Raw genomic sequence first — 18,787 nt, 5'->3', positions numbered from 1 at the left:
AAATAAAAAGGCATAGTATCACATGCTACCAAATAGTGTGTCACTGCTATCAACTTCCCATGATCTTTTAACTCGTAATGAAAATGTTCTAATGAAAAAACAGAATGGAGGAAAGGGATGACAAGAATAGCTGATTGCTTTGAATGGCAGATAGGATCTTTTCAATGTGAAAATCGATTTGAACATAGACAATATGTTTGATTCATTAAGCTTAAGGCGATCGCCACTTAATGTTACTGAACGAATACCTTCTCTACAATAACATCGCTTAGGCAAATAACCAAAAAGTGGCTTAATCCGTGGGTATTTTACTAATTATTTCCGGAATAAATCATTGATAATGAGAATTGAAGACTAAATTTTAAGTTTTTCCCAAAAAGAAAAATTACTTGTTGAAAATTAAGTGTCCAATAAACCTTTATAGCATAACGTATTTCTTTTTAGTAAAATTTTTTCTTAAAAAAAAAACTCTGGTTCTATAACCAAAAAAAATCGAGAGTTGCAGACTTGCTCAAAGAACTTTTGTCTATCTTCTTGTTGAATTTTTATTCTTTAACTATCTATAATTATTTCTGAAAATTTTATTTAACTATCTATAATTTTTTTAAAAAAAAAAACTCTGGTTCTGTAACCAAAAAGACCCAGAGCCTCAGACTTGCTCCAGGAACTTTTGTCAATCTTCTTGTTGAATTTTTATTCTTTGACTATCTATAATTATTTCTGAATTATTAATCTAAAAATAGTCTCCAGCTTTAGAAAGAAAGAAAATTTAATGGTTTCTAGGGTCCTTCTTGAGTACTTTTGCCGGGCAGCTTCCTACTCTCTGGAACATCACCAAGTTGAAAATCTCTCAAGCGCGTATACGACAAGAGAAATTTTACAAAATCTGACTTAAGCAAAAGTCACTCGTTTTCTCAAGAAAACTTCAAAAAAGAAGCGGAAATCTTATCGCCAAATCTCATACCTCGTCATAGTACCATGACTCTATAAATACAGGCTGCCTAAAGTTTTCCATCACCAGTTCACCACTAAAAGCTTCATTCACCTTTATATTCTACCGGCAGCAGCAAGCTATCAAAACAAAAATCTCGTGCAAATAGATTGTCAAAATCAATGGCAGAGAACGGTCAGCAACGAAAGGCCTATGACGAAGAGGTGGCCTCAGTTGCTGAAAGAGAAGAGCGTCGCAAGAAACGAATGAAGTGTTTTGCATATGTTGCAGCCTTCGCTGTGTTTCAAACAGCTGTTATACTGGTCTTTGCACTCGTTGTGATGAAGGTCAGGACCCCTAAATTCCGAGTAAGATCTGCCAGGTTTGATGATTTCCAGGTTTCAACATTGGTCACAAATGCGTCTTTCAGCGCAAGGATGAATGCAGAACTTTCCGTCAAGAACGCAAATTTTGGTCGCTACAAGTACCAAGACAGCAATATTGAATTTTTCTATCAGGACTATAAGGTAGGAGAAGCTGTTTCTCCCAAAGGAAAGGCTAATTTCAAGTCGACCAAGAAATTCATTGTCCCAGTGGATTTGAACTCTGCCAATGTGCCGGGAGACGTATTAGGAAATGAATTCAGGCAACACGCTTGGATCCCTCTGACTAGCCGGGCAACGTTAAAAGGAAAAGTGACACTTATGTTGATTTTTAAGAAAAACAAGTCCACCAACATGAATTGCACCATGAACCTTAATACTTCTTCTAGGCAGATCCAGGATTTGGAATGCAAATGATTTCATCAAGTGCCCTAGTTTATCCTAATGTAACACATTTTTCTATTGGGGATATTTTTGTATAGAAAGTCTTTTATTTGTGATTGTTTGGGAGAGTAACGTAGTTTACTCCAATCTCCAATTAGTCATTATTATTTGTAGTATGTACTATTTTGCAGTTCAAATGTTTTAGTGAATATTTAAAACGCTTTTCTGTCATTGACAGAGGTTTCCACTTCTGGTTGAAGATTACTGCTGCCAATTTCTGTCTAAATACGGCTAGAAGTTATTCCCAAATGCGCTTCCAATTTTCAAAGGATTATTTTTTTCTTATAGTAAATTCGAATATTAGATATAATTAAGAAAACATTTCAAGTCTATAGTGCTAAAACAAGCAATAAGAAGTTAAATTTTCCAATGCTCAAAGATAATTAAGCTCAACGTAAACTGAAAAAAAAAAATCTTTCTACTTGCGCTTTTCTGAAAAATAAAGGACTTTTTTTTTTTTTTGAATAAAATACCCATTGCTTTTGAGGAGAACCACTTGCCTAACTATCGAGACAGTCGTTCTTTGGATTTTGGGCATGTCATGTTCTTGTAGAAGATGACTTGTTAAAAGGGAAGACATCTATCTAGGGATTTGGCTCCCAGAAATGCTCGTTGAACCCTTGGGGTGTATTGCCTCAATCGTACGTTTTATACAGATTTTTGAGTTCTTATGAATCATATAAAATCTCGACCAATGTAATTTTGCAAAATTTGCTATCAATCACTGGATTCAATAGTTAAATGAAATTGGGAAATAGCGAGCATGGGTTTTCCTGAAAAATGACAATAAGCATGAATTTTCCAGGATTCCGAAATTGAAAATAAATTCAGCTGAATTTACTTGCATCATTCATGTCTGATCGATGTGATATTAATTAATTTAAAAAATATATTTTTTAATAGATAAAAAAGATATTAGGAAACTACTTTAGATGCTAACTATTTTGAAATTTGTCTAGGCAGTTGTAATGGTAGGAAACACTTTAACAACTCTCCCTTGTTCACCCGTCTTTCACCTACACATAAGCTTTGTCAAAACAAGTTTAGAAATGTACATTTAACCGTATCAATTAATATCCTTTTGTTTCATGAGGAAAAATGACAGGTATTGATGGTAGTACATTTTTGAGTTAATGCTTCTAGAAATCATACCCAAGAGTCAACACTAGCAGAATTAAGTGGATGTGAATTAGTCATTGACTCAATGGTGGGTAACTTCCAACTTTAAAGCAAATGTTTATCTGGTAGACTTCTGCAGCGCAACTTCCTAATATCTGGAAACTTAATTGGGAAAGTCAACAAATCAAAGCCGTTAAGAGCGTGTGGTTCAAAGGAATCACCCGAGAACTGGCTTTGCTAAGTCTATTCCTGCCTTTGCCGTTAGCTTTAAGTCACTCGTTTTCTTTTCACAAGAAAGAGAAAATCTTAAACGTTGGAGTTCTTCACCATAATAGATCTTCTGTCCTATTTTCTGCACCACTTTCTATTCCATTTTGTATTATATTGTTATTTCTCATTTATAAATATTATAGTTTAGTTCTTCTTTGTTTCCTTAAGATCCAATAACTACTAACTGGGTAATACATAAAATTTAACGTACTCACAAAATCAAAATGCATAAAAAATGAGATTTTTTAATGAATTTTTTGTTGTATTTTTAAATTTTCTATTATATATTACTTTTTTGAAACTTTTGTATTTATTTTTTTACTCAATTAATAGTTATTAGATTTTAAGGAAACAAAAAAGAATTAAAACATAATGTTCATGAAGAAAAAATAATAATATAATAAAAAATGAAACAGGAAGTGAGACGAAAGATCCGTCGCGGTTCTTCACAAGGCTAAGTAATCAATACTAATAAATTGGACAACCCTGACAACTATTTTATCGTACTATAAATACTCCCGTTCGACAGCCAAAACATTTCATCCGCCACTAAACCTTTCTTCATATCTACATTTTCAGCTTCATGAATAGACAGCCAAAATTAAACATCCCTGTGCCAACAAAAATATTACTAACCTAGTATCGGATCCGATGGCAGAGAACGGCGAACAAAAGGTTTATTGCTCAGCAACAGTCAACCCTTATGGCCGTGTGGATGAAGAGGTGGCCTCATTGGCTCAAAAGGACGAGCGTCGCAAGAAGCGCATGAAATGCTTTGCTTATGTTGCAGCTTTCGCAGTCTTTCAAACCGCTGTTATATTAGTATTTGCACTTGTCGTGATGAAGGTTAGGACGCCTAAATTCCGCGTAAGGTCTGCTGCATTTGAGGATTTCCAGGTTTCAACATTGACCACAAATGCTTCCTTCCGCACTCGCATGATTACAGAACTTTCTGTCAAGAATCCAAATTTTGGTAGTTACAAGTACCAAGATAGACTGTTGACTTCTTCTATCAGAACTATAAGGTAGGGGAAGCAGTGGTTCCTAAGGGAAAGGCTAACTTTAGGTCAACAAAGAAATTCACCGTTTCGGTGGATTTGAACTCTGCCAATGTGCCCGGGAATGTATTGGGAAGTGAATTGAGTCAGCATGCTTGGATCCCTCTGACTAGCCGAGCAACATTGAAAGGAAAAGTGACGCTAATGTTAATGTTCAAGAAAAATAAGTCCACCAACATGGATTGCACCATGAACCTCAATACTTCATCGAGGCAGCTCCAGGAATTGAGCTGCAAATGATTTGATTACATATCTAGCAGTTTGTATCAATACTATCGTTTGTATGATGAAGATATGCTAGTCTTCATGTGTTACATACAAATTTTTTTATTTGTTGTTTGAAGAGGGAGTAATGTGTCTTGTTTATTGTCCTGTAATAATTTCTACACTTCTGCAGTACGATCTAATTTTATAGAGCAGTATTTGTCCTTTTGGTAAATGTTCTTATTTGGTAATGAGCTTTCTACTTTCGAGTTTTCCAGGTTATTGCTATTAAGTTTATCTACAACAATTACTCATAATCACGAAATAACCACATTCGGTGACACCAGTGGTATGTAAAGGGACTTCTGCTCAATTTCCAAATGACAGTTCCCATGTTTAGTTCAGCTTATCATTCTAGTAGAGTAAAAAAAAATTTAAAAAATAATAATAAACAAGAAAAGGCTCAATTTGATATTGGGGGTGCGTTGGACATGCTACGTCATCCAAAAAATTACCAATTAGAAACTATCATAATCTAATTCAAATACACGACCAAAAATCCACCTGTGATAAGGGCATAAGCTAACTCCTTGGAAAGTTATTGGAACACCGTAACGATTAAATTTCATGTTGGACTTCGACCTAGCATGTACACCATTAATTTGGTGCTTTTACGGTTGCTTTCTATAAGATTATAATCAATCAGTTTTTATTCGGTTCATTTCAAACTAAAACAAAGTTGAGGGGACAAGAGGGCAAAATTCAGTCAAACTTATTGAATGAGAAAGAAATATCAGCTTATATTGTAGTATATCTTTGATTCTGGATTCTTGCAATCCCCTAACAAATTTTAGCTTGAAATTTAATAATTAAATTATTAGATTTAAACGATTATAAATTTCTAATGCATTTGAAAAGTTAGATTCTACAAATTAGCTCTTAAGTATTTGGATCACATGGTTTGTATATGTACATATACATATACCTATTATACACACATACATTACTGTATATAACCAGGAGCACACATCTTTTAGTCAAAGTATTTGATGGGGACGCTTGATGTGTTTCAATTATGAAGTTTGAGAATTGCTGTAGATTAACTAATTCTACTAAATCGAAATAGTCATACATGGTTTAAGTGATACATATGTTACACAGATTGGTAGCAAATGCATGTGACAGTGAGAAAGGAGAAAACACTAAATTAATAAATGATTTTTAAAAAAGATTTAGTAACTAAGGGATGAAATTTAAAAAGCAGGAAGAAGGACAAAAGAATTTGTACTTAAAACTTCTTATTTTTAGAATCTTAATTGGGATGATCTTTTTCATATGTCATTAGACATTGAGTGGATATCAAAGTTGAGTCTTGTACATATATTGCTTTTGTGCAAAGAAATTATTTCTAACAAGTTGGCTACATATGGCAACTTTTCAAAGTGACTGTCCTATAAACTTACTGGTTGGATAATAATAGTCCACATAAATGTTTCGAGTGCCAGAAGTGTACGATAAACAAACAATTATTTCTAAACATTCTAGAGCAACAGATTACTTAGAGCCAAGAATAACCAGTTATGCAACATCAACAAGACAGAATCTATGGTACTCCCAATTCCGAAGTTACAACCTCAATTTCAACAAACCGCTTATCAGGGTTTTCAGGGCAACTTCCCAAACATCTGGAAAGTCGAGAAATTAAAGCCCTTTAACGTGTCTACAAAGTCTACTCCTACCTTTACCGCCTTTAGCATTAGTTACTCGTTTTCACAAGAAAAATTCAAGAAAGGAGTTCTAATTATGCAAGTCTTCAGTAATAGGACACTACAAATACTCCCAGTGACTGCCGAAAATTTTTCATCACCAACTGAAGCTTCCTAGATCTGTAGCTATACAAATTTCAGCTTTCAGCTTTCGTTGAGCAGCAAGTAAAAAGCCTAGAACCGTCTCTTGTTAAATATTGATCAAAAGCATCAAATATAATGGCAGAGAACGGGGGAGAAAAGGTTTATGCCGCGGCAACTGCCAATCCTTATGGACGAGTGGATGAAGAGTTGGCCTCGGTCGCCCAAAGGGAAGAGCGTCGCAAGAAGCGAATGAAGTATGTTGCATATGGTGCGGCCTTTGTTGTGTTCCAAACTGCTGTTATATTGGTCTTCTCCCTCGTGGTGATGAAGGTTAGGACGCCAAAATTCCGCGTGAGGTCGGCCACATTTCAGGATTTCAAGGCTGCAACATTGCCCACAAATTCTTCCTTCACTACCCAGATGTTTGCAGAACTCTCTGTCAAGAATCCGAACTTTGGTCGCTACAAGTACCAAGATAGCACTGTTGAATCCTTCTATCAGAACTACAAGGTAGGGGAAGCTGCGATTCCCAAGGGAAAGGCTAGTTTCAAATCAACGAAGAAATTCGCTGTTCCAGTGGACTTGTCCTCTACCAATGTGCCCGGAGATGTGCTTGGAAGTGAACTGAGTCAACACGCTTGGATCCCTCTGACCAGTCGAGCAACGTTGAATGGAAAAGTGAGGCTAATGTTGATTTTCACGAAGAAAAAGTCCACCAACATGAGTTGCACCATGAACCTCAATACCTCCTCCAAGCAGCTCCAAGACTTGGAGTGTGTATGATTTTGACTGCAAAATTATCTGTTCTTGTATATTTTGTCAGAGGAGAGTGTGTGTTTCTTTGCTTGTTCGCTGGATTTCTTTTTTCTTCGCACTATGGAATTTCAAGTACCTTATACAATAAATCTACAATTTATCTAATATTGCAAAATGTTTTCTCATGTGGCTTTTGTGTATCTTGTTAGGGTTTCAAGTACCTTTTTTTCTCATGTGACTTTTGTGTATCTTGTAGGCTGAATCAAAAGAAATTTATCTCCACTATGGAATTTCAAGTACCTTATTTGTTCGGTTTTGGGCCTTCTGGCCACAAGGCTGGACACTTGAGATTGGTCATAAGTTAAGAGTCAGGGAGAAAGCGTTTTTTGCGCACCTAATGTAATGCGACTATCTGCTTCAGTTAGAGACATGGAATCGAGGCGTTGTGTAATTTCTGTTGGTGCTATTGTTGCACCATTCGGGCGAAATCTTCTAAATACAAACCCAAAGTCCGTAAACTCATTCATTAAGTTGGCCTTAATTGCTGATTCTTCTAGGGAAAATTTTCTTGCTGGTTTTTTCCTTTTTCCGTAGTCTAATTTTTCGGAGGGAAAATGTCCAAGCTAGTACTACTGTCTTTCGGAGGGAGAAGATCACATTTCCAAGCTAATACTAGACTATCTTATAAAGAGCATGAGCATAATTCTATTGGAGTCGATTGGAGAGCTGACGGTGATTCAATCATCATCGGACCAAATAAATGCACTACACATTCGTGTAAATTTGAAGAAGTTACATGTAGTGGTAAAATGATGGGAGTTCGTTGGGCTTCTCCCTAAAATAGACTATAGTAGAAGTAGGGATAGGAGTGAGATAGATATTACCAATTGATAAAAAATAATAATAATTCTATTGGGAAGGAGTTGGAAGATAAAATTTTTAACATTTCTTCTTTTTCCATTTTTAGTAGTGTAGATTCTAAAATATTTTGGCATTTTGTTTGACTCAATGACCACGACCATGAACCCCTGCTAAAGTCCTAGTTTTGGAAAAAATGTAATTGACCGTGGGATCCATATCGTCTATATTTGTAATGGCAACTGTACGCTGTAATTAATGGTTCAGTTGAAATAATTTACAATTTGATGATTGAATTGTAGATTTGGCACAAATTTCAATAAGTGACAAAAGTTGTTGTGTTTTTACATTTCATTATTTTAGTTTCTAGGTACATCAGTCAGTTTAATGTCAACATTTACTTAGATTCTACGTTGTACTTCGCTGCTGCAGAAGCCCTAGATCCTTGATTATCCTCCATATTTACCATTATATAGACATGTTTGAGCAATTGTCTGGATGGGTAAGTCTCGTGGGTTCCCCTTAGATTGAGTGAGATTCACTTTGATGTGCGTTGAGTATAATTAAATTATCCCCTGTATTGATATTTGTTGAAAAAAATATAGTCATGTTTGGATTATATTTTTTTAAATTTTTTTAAATAAATTATTATGACAATTAAATATATATGAAATAAAAAAATAATTAAAAAAATGTATTCACGACAAGTATAGTAATTTTCAATCAAACAAGGGTTTTAGCCCCTTATACGATACACATATTAAAATTTTGTCCTTCAAAGATCCAAAACATATCTCATGTTTGACAAATTGTCTACGGGCTAAGATTATGAAGGACAATTTGTCATTCATCCAATATTATAGGTGGCAATTTGCGATTAACATGAGATGTGTTAACTTCTTTTTTTTCTATCATTTCCTCCCCCTCCCCACCAAACAAAAAAAAAACAATTTCTTTCTCCATCTAGTCACCAAAAAGTAAAATAAAACAAGACAAACAACCAATCCGTATCCGTCTCTCCAACTGTAACCAGTCTTTGACAGTTGAAATTCCCATTTCGCTCAAAAGTTCAGTCCCCAATCGGATTCCTTAATTTCTCCAAAACCTAAAACCTCTCTCCCACACTCTCTGCCTCCCTGTTACAGATCCAATGTCGATAGACAAATCCGACAAAATCTACGTAGCAGGCCACCGTGGCTTAGTCGGCTCGGCCGTCGTCCGAAAGCTCCAATCCTTAGGCTTCACAAACCTCCTCCTCCGCACCCATGCCGAGCTCGATCTCACCGTCCAATCCGCAGTTGACGCCTTCTTCGCCGCCGAGAAGCCCCGCTACGTCATCCTCTCCGCCGCTAAAGTCGGCGGCATCCACGCCAACAACACCTACCCTGCTGATTTCATCACCATCAACCTCCAAATCCAGACCAACATCATCACTTCCTCATTCTCCCATGGCGTCAAGAAACTCCTCTTCCTCGGCTCCTCTTGCATTTATCCCAAATTCGCCCCCCAACCCATCCCCGAAAGCGCGCTGTTGACGGGTCCTTTGGAGCCCACAAACGAATGGTACGCGGTTGCCAAGATTGCTGGGATTAAAATGTGCCAGGCTTATAGACTGCAACACAAATTCGATGCGATTTCGGCAATGCCCACGAATTTGTACGGACCAAATGACAATTTCCACCCCGAGAATTCGCATGTTTTGCCTGCCTTGTTGAGGAGGTTTCATGAGGCTAAGGTTAGGGGGGATGAGAGAGTGGTGGTTTGGGGGAGTGGAACGCCTTTGAGGGAGTTTCTACACGTTGATGATTTGGCGGACGCGGTTGTTTTTTTGCTGGAGAATTACAGTGGTTTGGAGCATGTTAATGTGGGAAGTGGGAAGGAGGTGAGTATAAAGGAATTGGCTGAATTAGTTAGGGAAGTGGTGGGATTTGAAGGGGAGTTAGTTTGGGATAAAAGTAAGCCTGATGGAACTCCTAGGAAGCTTATGGATAATTCGAAGATTGAGTCATTGGGTTGGCAGCCGAAAATTTCGCTGAAAGATGGGCTTGCGGACACGTATAAGTGGTATTTGGAGAATGTTCAGCAATGATGCAGGTCATGATCTTACACAAGATTTGTTCTGTATTGTCAAATTAGTGAGTTTTTTACCTCGAAATTCTTCATGTTGTACTCTATTTTTCTGAACCAGTGGATCTGAAAATTGGTTTGTATCAGTTATCACTACATAAGAGTATTAGGAGTATTTACTTCTACTTTGTTGTAGGAGACTTGTTGCTCTAGATCAATATAGGAATTGAAGTTACATTTTGTAGTAATCATAATGACACTTGGCATTATCCAATTATAGACCAGCTTTATTCTCTTATGTTTTCACTGTGATGTGCTGGAGTTATTCTATATTGTTGTTTGTTGGTTATGGAATGAGAAACTTGGGCAATTGTCAATCTAATAGCGTGAACGTGTTTTATGTCATTTATTTTGGGAATTTTTTTCCTTGCCCCGTCTTCCATCTCGTTAATAGTGAATTTGCTACTTTGAGTTAGACAAGCTTAACGTATTTCAAAAGGTCCTAGCCTGTGAAATTTCAGAGGAAAGGCTGTTTCTTGAATGAAATTTTTGCCTCACAACTGCTTGATCTGAGTTTACATGTGTCTTCAGTGACCTGTTCTCTGGGTGGCTTTGTTTGCTTTTGTGTTTCATCCCAATTTATCAAGACAAAAACATGGAGGTGGTCATATTTATGAGTGTGGAGGTGAAGTTTACTGGAAAATGTTGGAAAGCTTGACATTGAGAGTATATATTGAAATTTAGGAGACAGAGGGAGGGAGAATATTTTCATATCTTGAGTAAAAGTCTTAAGATGAACTAGCTGAATATGATTGATTACCAGAGAGTGTGAGACCTGGTTGTCTTAAACTTGTTAGTGCTATGATGAAATCATCAGGCAAGAGTTTGCTTTTTTGGTACTTTTTTGTTAAGGAGATGGTTTGCAGATGCAGATTGTGGTACCATACTATAGGGTAGAGTAGAAGTGCCAAGAGCTGGAAAAAGAGAGCAGCTGTCATTCAGAGAGATATGTAGGAGAAAATGGGAATGCTGAAATGAGCTTTGTCTGAAATCCTTATACTAGCTACTTAAGATACTTTTTTGTTGTTATTGGAGTTTTACCAATAAAATTATCCATCCGAAATTCCGAATTGCAGGAGTGTGTGTACTGATATTTAAGGCTATCTCTGTTTCTGTATGCAGTTAAATTGCCTATCTGGGATTTAGAACTTTGCATCTGTTGATGCTTCTCTATTGTAGGATAGATAACCATCGACCTTGAAGTATGACTACTTCAGGATAGCCCCAAAAAGCATTTTCCTGATACTGAAATGCTCTAGATGACAAATTAATTGGAATTTTTGGTTCATGGTATTAGTTAATTGATCTCTTTAGATGTGGACACATGATTCTTCTCAGAAATTGAGAACTTTTATGCGGTTGAATACAGTTTGAACGGATGACATGATAGTTTCCATTAATGTATATTAGGTGCAAGTGGTTTGATCTCCATAATATGGAATTAAAGTAAATCTAGATTAGCCATTTGAGATATGCTTGGTCTTGGAAATCTTGGCAGCTAATCATTCAAATGCATGTAAAATCTGTTCCAATGCTTTATGCATGATAGTTTCCTATATTATTATTAGAATGGAACTAGCTCACTCATTTTAGAATAGAATACTAATGAGGCTTCAAATATTTTTCTGATATGTATTCTTTTCAGGAGTTTAGTTTCAATGGTTCAGATGCTGTATCTATGCTTTTTATGAAGTCTGATTATGTTAGCTGTAATATATTAGTGTTTTTTATTTTGATTTCTTGTCTAAAATAAGTGACATTATATTCACAATTTAGACTGTGTTAGACGTTTTGTAGTGCCTGTTTGTACGTGTCAGTACAGTCAATAGCCAACTTCTGTTTGATGTAGGGAAAGAAGGTTTGCAAGTGAAACAGATGGAGTATTGTTTTCAGTTGCCATGTCTGGTCTTAGAAGTTTAAGTTTGTTTTGAGACTTCAGATGAGAGTCACTTTAGCTGGTCTTGATTGCCATTGGTTGCAAGGATCTTTTCTTTTAACGTAATCCCATATGTGAAATCACCTTGAGCGCGCATTCTAATTTTACTGTCTTGAGCATAGAACACTTTGTTATAATACCACAGTATAACTACCACAGGAAAGGATTAGTTTTTTACATGCTGGCGCTTTAGTTGCTCATGCTTTTGAATGTTGCCTGCTTTTCCCATAAACTTGTCGCTTTCACGGTAGATGTCCAATTAGTTAGGTTTCGAATAAATCAATCAAATTTCTATATGGTTCAAGCAATGCATGCATTCTTGGCTTACTCTGTTAGATGTGCAAGCTTCGGTTCATCATGAACTTTGTCTTCTTTGACGGATTTATACTTGCTTGAATTTTTGAAGATACATGTATTTGTCGCAATGAACAGATAAAAAGACAATTTGTCAAGTACTAGTTTGAACGTTCGAGTCAGCATATTCGTAGGCATTGCATCAGGAATTGGATTGTTATCTGCCACCATGATATTGCTCTGTGAATGTCCCAGTGAATGCTGGTTGTTTTTGTTGCAAACTTCTGGATGTTTTGTTGCGGGAGTGGAGCAATTGAAGTGGTCCGGTACGGTGAGAATCTAATGAGTTCAGGGGCCGCATTAAAACTTTTGCAAAGTTGCCTTCTTTGTCTAAGGGCAGCTCTTTTGGTACCCATTCCTTTGTTTTCTGGGCTCTATGGTTCTTCTTTTGAGTTCTAATGATTAACATCAGAAGGTTCGCGTGTCTTTAAACTGGCAATATTTCGTGAGAGAGGTGTTCACGGTACTGAATTTGCAGCCCAAGTCACTGCACTACCAGATCAATCTTTAATCGCGGTTAATGGTTCATCAAAATACATGGGCAAAAATATCAAGAAGAGGACGTATATTCTCAAGGGTTGATTGCACTTTGCACCTTTTAACTATACATCATTTCCTATTTTAGTCCCTAAATTACAAATTGGAACACTTCAATCCGTAAGCTATTAAAATTGTCCTATTAAGTACAATCATTAACCAAATTCTCAAAATTAACTAAATACTGGTCATTTGAGCAGCATGATTGCACATTGCAAGGACATAAAAGGAAAATCGGATAAACCCAAAGTTAGAGGGAGGAAAGGATTTTGGGATTGAAATTGGAATCAAGGTATAGTTTGAAATTAAAGTGTTTAAATTTATTATTTAGGGACTAAGGTGAGAAATCAAAGTATAATTTAGGGACTAAAGTATCCTAATTTTGAACTTAGGAACCAAAGCGCCAATCAAGTATAGCCACGTCATCATTCGCAATGTAACAATCTGTTTTGGGCCTTGAAGTTTTCTAAATATATGATGGGCCGTACTGTCACATCAATGTGGTCACCACCTAAAGCTGAGTTAGACAGAAAAGAAAAATTATTTTTGGGCCAGTACTGACAATGCAAGCAACATTGAGGCACAGTGGCTCAAAAGGTGGAACTTCGCCACAAGTCAGTCACCAGCAGTAAACCTTTGCGTTGCATTTTCATACAAGCCCAGCATTTGATTACCCAAAAGAGAAAAACCACCATCATTTCTCATCAACAATGCCATCAAATGTCAATTGGTTTCATTTTCTTCTCTTTTTATTTTTGGATAATTTTTGAGAAAGCCTACTAGTAGAAGATCAAGCAAAATTGATTAAATTATTTACCAGACTCAACTAGACTACCAAAATTTTCTACACAGCATGGTCAACAAAGAGGAAGTAGTTAACGGGAGCAAATGTTAGCCAAAGGGGGGCTAAAGAATAGAGGTAAAAGAAATATATTCAGGACGTATGCTTGATTTGATTTTTACCAACCCCTAATCTTCCCCAATTGCAAATTTTTCTTCCTCCAATGAGGATTAAGAGTGATTTCCCGCTTACCTTTTAATGACTCGAACCTGTGACCTGTCGATTACAGGTAAAACGTATTATCAACCAGACCATGCTCGTTATCAATTGCAAGTGTTAAAGGAAAGAAAGAATAATACAGCTAACAATGAGCTAGTATTATTACATGTAACAAAACTACTCCACTGTGATCTGTAGCCCCGGAAATTTCCCACCAAAAAAAAAAAGTCTCAATTTGTTAATACTACCTTGAAATGAAAACGTTAAAATTGCTCCTAACTAACCATTTTCACGGTACACACACTCCGCAGAGGAAATGGGACAGTTCACTGAGCTCTGCAAGCCAAATGAATTGCAATTGCATAGGCAGAAATCTATCCTGTTAGATATGGTGCAGTCTGCAATAACTGCAGACCTTTCTGTTCCCTTCATCCCATTGCACATTTCACTGATCATTTTTTTAATCACCCTCATAAATTTTCCGGCCCTACCAAGCTGCCAATTTCTGTATCAAGCTCAGTAAATGCAACCACCAACACCGCACACACACAGTAAAAACAGTCCACTTCTGACTTCATCCCTTCACCACCACTGATATCAATTCAATTTATTAGAAAGAAACTCAAAAAAATCTTGTGGGTTTTTTGCCAGGGGAGAAAATCCAAAAGCTTGTGAACAGTTTTTGCATATAACAGGCCAACAGAAGGGGTACCTGTCACCAATTTTATGCAGTACCAGTACTCATTGTTCCCTTCTTTTCAAGTTTATGTACTCCAATCATCCTTCCGGGTCCAAAGACCCCCACCAATCCATAAATCCGGAGGAAAGAAGCTTTGGAACAAAGCAACAAAAGGGAACTGAAGAACCAAATAGCTACACCTTAATTCACATGCATACAAATAAAAAGCTGCAAATCCTACTGCCCAAGAAGGAAACCAAAAAAAAAGAAATAATTGAATAAAAAAAGTTTTAAGGGTTAGTTTTGCTTCATGGAAAGCCAACAACGTTATGGCTAATCCGTTTATCCATCTCCCATTCTATGATTGTACCGACAAGTCTTTGCTTTTGTGGACAAAATTTAGACACTATTATATGTTGTTTGATAAATGCAAATAAAACAACTAAAATAAGTGTTGTCCAAATCTAGGCATAGGGTAGGGTACCTACCAAACACAAGTAAGTGTTACCTCGTTGCTTGCTAGAATCAATAATCTTTTTGCTAGAAATATATCATTATTCCATCGATCATTTTCAAGTTTACCCCACAGCCCACATCAGTTGTCCAATTGAACGTAAAAGACAAATCATACAACTACAAAAAATATGGGCGTGCGGCAGCAAATTAACATCAAGCATTCGTCATTGATTCATTAAATCCAACACACCAGTTAATTCATGGAATTGATCACATTACCAGCTCAATTTTTTTTTTTTTTTCCGTTTTCTTTTGCAAACCTTATACTAGTATTAGTAGTCAAGAGTCAAGACAAGCAAAAAAAAAATGATTAAAAAGATAGTATTCATAATGGAGATTAGCAAGCATAGATTAGCAATGTTGTAACTATGGTTAGCAGCCGTAGAGACAAATCATGCCTCGGTTGACAGTGGAACTTGTAAGCCAAATTATAGCTAACATTGAGGATAGATCAAAGCCCAAATGAGACAGCAAAACTTGGACTATCATTTTTCACATTTTCCAGAACTGAAGAGATAGCTTTCTATTCCCAGGATGCAGCAATCTGTTGGTGTAGAAAAAAGAATTGCAAAATTCTAATAATTTGGGACAAATCTTTGACATACCATTCTTTACAAAACACCATCATTAGGCAAAATCATAGTTTAGTTTACCATGAACTAAATTAAAGATCATATATATTACCATATGTAACATAATCAGATTGAGCCGTCCCGCCAATATCACTCCCACCATTTGCGCTGGCGACCACCCCTCACCGCCACCGCTCCCCCTCCTCCTCCACCAGCACCACAACCCTCAATATCTAATGTGATGTGACATCAAAGGAAATGGATACCGCCCTGCAAAACATGAAGTACCGGCGAAGGAGGAGCTTTTACAGTTGCCCTTGAGCGCAAATGGCTGCTAGAAAATGAAGCCATTTTCCAGAACACCCAAATATTCTCCAAAGCTTTCATCGTTTAACTGCAGCCACCAGCCTCAGACAGAGCTCAGCCTCTTCCACGACTGTCGCACCACCGCCAAGGAAAACTGTTTGATCAGATGAAAACCAGCCAGTAGAAACTAGAAAGTGAGGTTCTTTGTCTAGTCTTCACTTTAAAAGTCTGCTAGCTAGGACAGCTAAAACTAAAAGACTAAAGGGTGTCTAGCTAGCATGAGTTTAGCTCACATGACAGATGAATAAGGAAAAAGTAAAACACAAGGCCAGAGAGATATTTATAGAATGGAAGGGAACCATATTATTTTTAAAAAAAAATGATGGGCTCCTTTTTTTTTTTTTTTTTTTTTTTTTTTTGGGTGTCTATTCTTGAAAATCAGAAGGAAAATAAACATGGTTTAGGCAGCAGAAGCATGAGAAAATGAAGAGGAGGAGAACAGCTCAAGACGCTTTGTTCTTTTTGCTTACTATGTGAGTATGTGTACACAGTCGAATGTGGGCTATGTGTCACTGTGCTGGCTTACCATAGTGATGCGACTCCCAGTAAATAAGCATGAAAATGAATAGATATTGATTGTTGTACGGTCTGTATATGGTGTCTTGAATCAATTTGCAAGACTTGCCCGAAAATGAGTAATGCCCATTTTAGCTAGATTTGCTCAAGCAATCTCTGTCCTACTTCCTTTCCTTGCTTAGCCTTTATAACTCACAAATATTCTCCTTAAATCCTCCCAATTGACTAGTACAATACCATTATGTTAAATGTATGTGGACATTAATCTTGTTTCTTTACCAAAGCTATAGACAATTATCAAGTGTGACATTTCAAATAAGCAAACAGGTCCAAATTTTCTTAGAATATCATTAAATTTGTATTTCTTTAATAAATCAAATTTAAAGGGAAGAGCTAAATTTACATGTATCCCTCTTAAAATTTCGCCTCACGCCAGCTAAAAAGGTGGAAAATTTTGAGATTAAAGGGTGTGAAGTGTGAACAACAACACTTTAGGACTCAAACCATTGTCATGTTAAGCAACAGTTTCAGCTTTGCAGTAATATGCAAGTATTTTATTGAAGGACCTGACTCTCCCGACACCAAATGCAGGCATCAAGTTCGAGGACTTTTTCTTCTCGAGACTACAACCAAACACAAAACTGAAAACTCCCAACCCCAAGGCCAAGAGGAGTGTTTATGGCCTAACATTCGTTTGTGTGGAGTTTTCTAGGGGGGCGCTACAGCAGCTGAGGCTAATTAGCAGGCTTGGCCATTTTCAATGAATTACTTTGACCTCTTAGTCAATAAAATCCTACTACTATCATACCTCCGTTTGGGGTCCCATTTTGAAGTTTATTTTAAATCTCATGGGCCTTAATTGGTCTTTCAGTCAAAGGGTGAGATCGTCCCCGCGTTTCTCGTATCACGTTCATGTTTGTTCCTCTCTTCACTGCAAAATTTCTGGATGAACAAGCAAAACAAGAAGAATTGCTGGAATGAATTTCGCCGTTTTAGCCCCATTGGGTCTATCTTAATTTTAGTTTGTGATGGAGCAAATTTTAATTTATCAATCCCTTAAAAATTTTAGGCCTATACATATGGTGACTAAAACATGACCAATCTAAATTTTCTTCCTCTATTTCGTGTAGTACTTTTATTACCAGGGATGGTTGCCAAAGTAATGCAGACTAGTAATTTTGCACCTCATCATGGAGGAATTGTGATTCAGGAACGAGGAATTAAGCTTGAAGATTGGCCTAAAAAACCAGGCTTATATGCGATAGCACAACTTAGAACAGCAAGGGACAAAATGCCTGATCAGGACAACTCAGAATTCAGAAAAAAGCTTCAAAATTCTCCAGGCCAAAACGCATAAAGGAGAAGAGAAGTACCTGAAGAACAAGAATGACAAAGCTCCTAGTTCAAGGCAAACAAAGACTCAAGAATCAGAATCACAATCATCACCTGATCTTGATTACGCTATGACCTGGAAAAAGAACACATTTCAACTCAAAAGAAAAAGAGAAAGAATTAAGCGGAGGAAAAACAAGAAAAACCAAAAGGACGTAAGAATTAGGACCCCAAGATTAAGATTGTGTCCAGTCCAACAAGACTTCATCCAGGGGACTTGGTCTGGTGCAATAATTTTCTTACCAAACCAGGAGTTTCAGACAATGATAGTCTTAAAAAACAGAAGAAGACAACAAAGAAATGTTTGATATCTGAATTTGATCAGTGACAATAAAGTGCAAAGATATCAATCATTTTCAGGACAGATCTTCAAAGATCAAACACAACTTTCTTGAATACCACTGGAAGCCATGCCATATATGTTATAGAGAGTACAACAACAAATATTATTGTATTTCTCGCTTCTTGGAGCCTCTCACTATGTGGTATGCTATATATGCATATATAAAAAAGTCATAGATGTTTCATGCACCACTGGAGATACAAACAAAAAAAGAGAAGTGAGAAAATGAAGAGGAAAATGGCGAATAAAGGGCATACCTGCCTTTCAGTTCTCGAGGAGCAGCAGAAACAAAAAGAAAAGTGCATTAATCTGCCATAGTTTTTGCGATTGAGAATTCTCTTTTTATACGTACAACTTTCGTTTTTTTTTTTTAGGAAAAATCGTTCAAAACGTCCCTCATATTTTACAAAATGACTTTTTTCTGCCCTCACTTTTAAAATTGTTACCTCCCTTACAAATTTACATTGATCAAATTTGATCCCTACTTAGGTTTCTGACTAGTTTTTAGTCGAAATTCACCACGTGACTTGCATGTGATCATTTTTAAAGCGTAAAATTATCAAATCAAATTTTTAT

The 18,787-nt window shown here is 36.6% G+C and overlaps 4 protein-coding genes and 1 long non-coding RNA gene across 6 annotated transcripts; 4 read left to right on the top strand and 1 right to left on the bottom strand.

Annotated features, from left to right (window-relative positions):
- Window positions 1–1,113: 1,113 nt before the first annotated feature.
- Window positions 1,114–1,731, top strand: LOC113696367 (late embryogenesis abundant protein At1g64065-like). The gene has a single exon (XM_027215792.2). It carries the CDS (start codon window positions 1,114–1,116, stop codon window positions 1,729–1,731), a length of 618 nt encoding a protein of 205 aa, XP_027071593.1.
- Window positions 1,732–3,713: 1,982 nt separating this feature from the next.
- On the top strand, window positions 3,714–4,452 carry LOC113696366 (late embryogenesis abundant protein At1g64065-like). The gene is made up of 2 exons (XM_072056007.1): window positions 3,714–4,131; window positions 4,164–4,452. The coding sequence occupies exons 1-2, from the start codon at window positions 3,799–3,801 to the stop codon at window positions 4,443–4,445; spliced, it is 615 nt and encodes a 204-aa protein (XP_071912108.1). The 5' UTR covers window positions 3,714–3,798; the 3' UTR covers window positions 4,446–4,452.
- Window positions 4,453–6,394: 1,942 nt separating this feature from the next.
- Window positions 6,395–7,042, top strand: LOC113696364 (late embryogenesis abundant protein At1g64065-like). Its single transcript, XM_027215790.1, has one exon. The coding sequence runs from the start codon at window positions 6,395–6,397 to the stop codon at window positions 7,040–7,042; it is 648 nt and encodes a 215-aa protein (XP_027071591.1).
- A 1,820-nt stretch (window positions 7,043–8,862) lies between these two features.
- LOC113694982 (putative GDP-L-fucose synthase 2) lies at window positions 8,863–10,238 on the top strand. Its single transcript, XM_027213926.2, has one exon. It carries the CDS (start codon window positions 9,024–9,026, stop codon window positions 9,960–9,962), a length of 939 nt encoding a protein of 312 aa, XP_027069727.1. The 5' UTR covers window positions 8,863–9,023; the 3' UTR covers window positions 9,963–10,238.
- Window positions 10,239–15,575: 5,337 nt separating this feature from the next.
- LOC140009511 (uncharacterized) lies at window positions 15,576–18,341 on the bottom strand. 2 transcript variants are annotated; one of them, XR_011816932.1, is made up of 3 exons: window positions 18,038–18,341; window positions 17,850–17,944; window positions 15,576–16,054 (listed from the first exon to the last, which is right to left on the bottom strand). It is a non-coding gene; the product is annotated as an uncharacterized lncRNA (long non-coding RNA). The 2 variants fall into 2 exon arrangements; XR_011816931.1 differs by having other exon boundaries at window positions 17,850–18,341.
- Window positions 18,342–18,787: the final 446 nt, after the last annotated feature.

The sequence above is a fragment of the Coffea arabica genome, chromosome 6e (assembly GCF_036785885.1).
Source record: "Coffea arabica cultivar ET-39 chromosome 6e, Coffea Arabica ET-39 HiFi, whole genome shotgun sequence".
NCBI lineage: Eukaryota > Viridiplantae > Streptophyta > Magnoliopsida > Gentianales > Rubiaceae > Coffea > Coffea arabica.
Note: the sequence above shows the minus strand (reverse complement) of the source record. Positions and strands in the feature narration are given on the sequence as shown.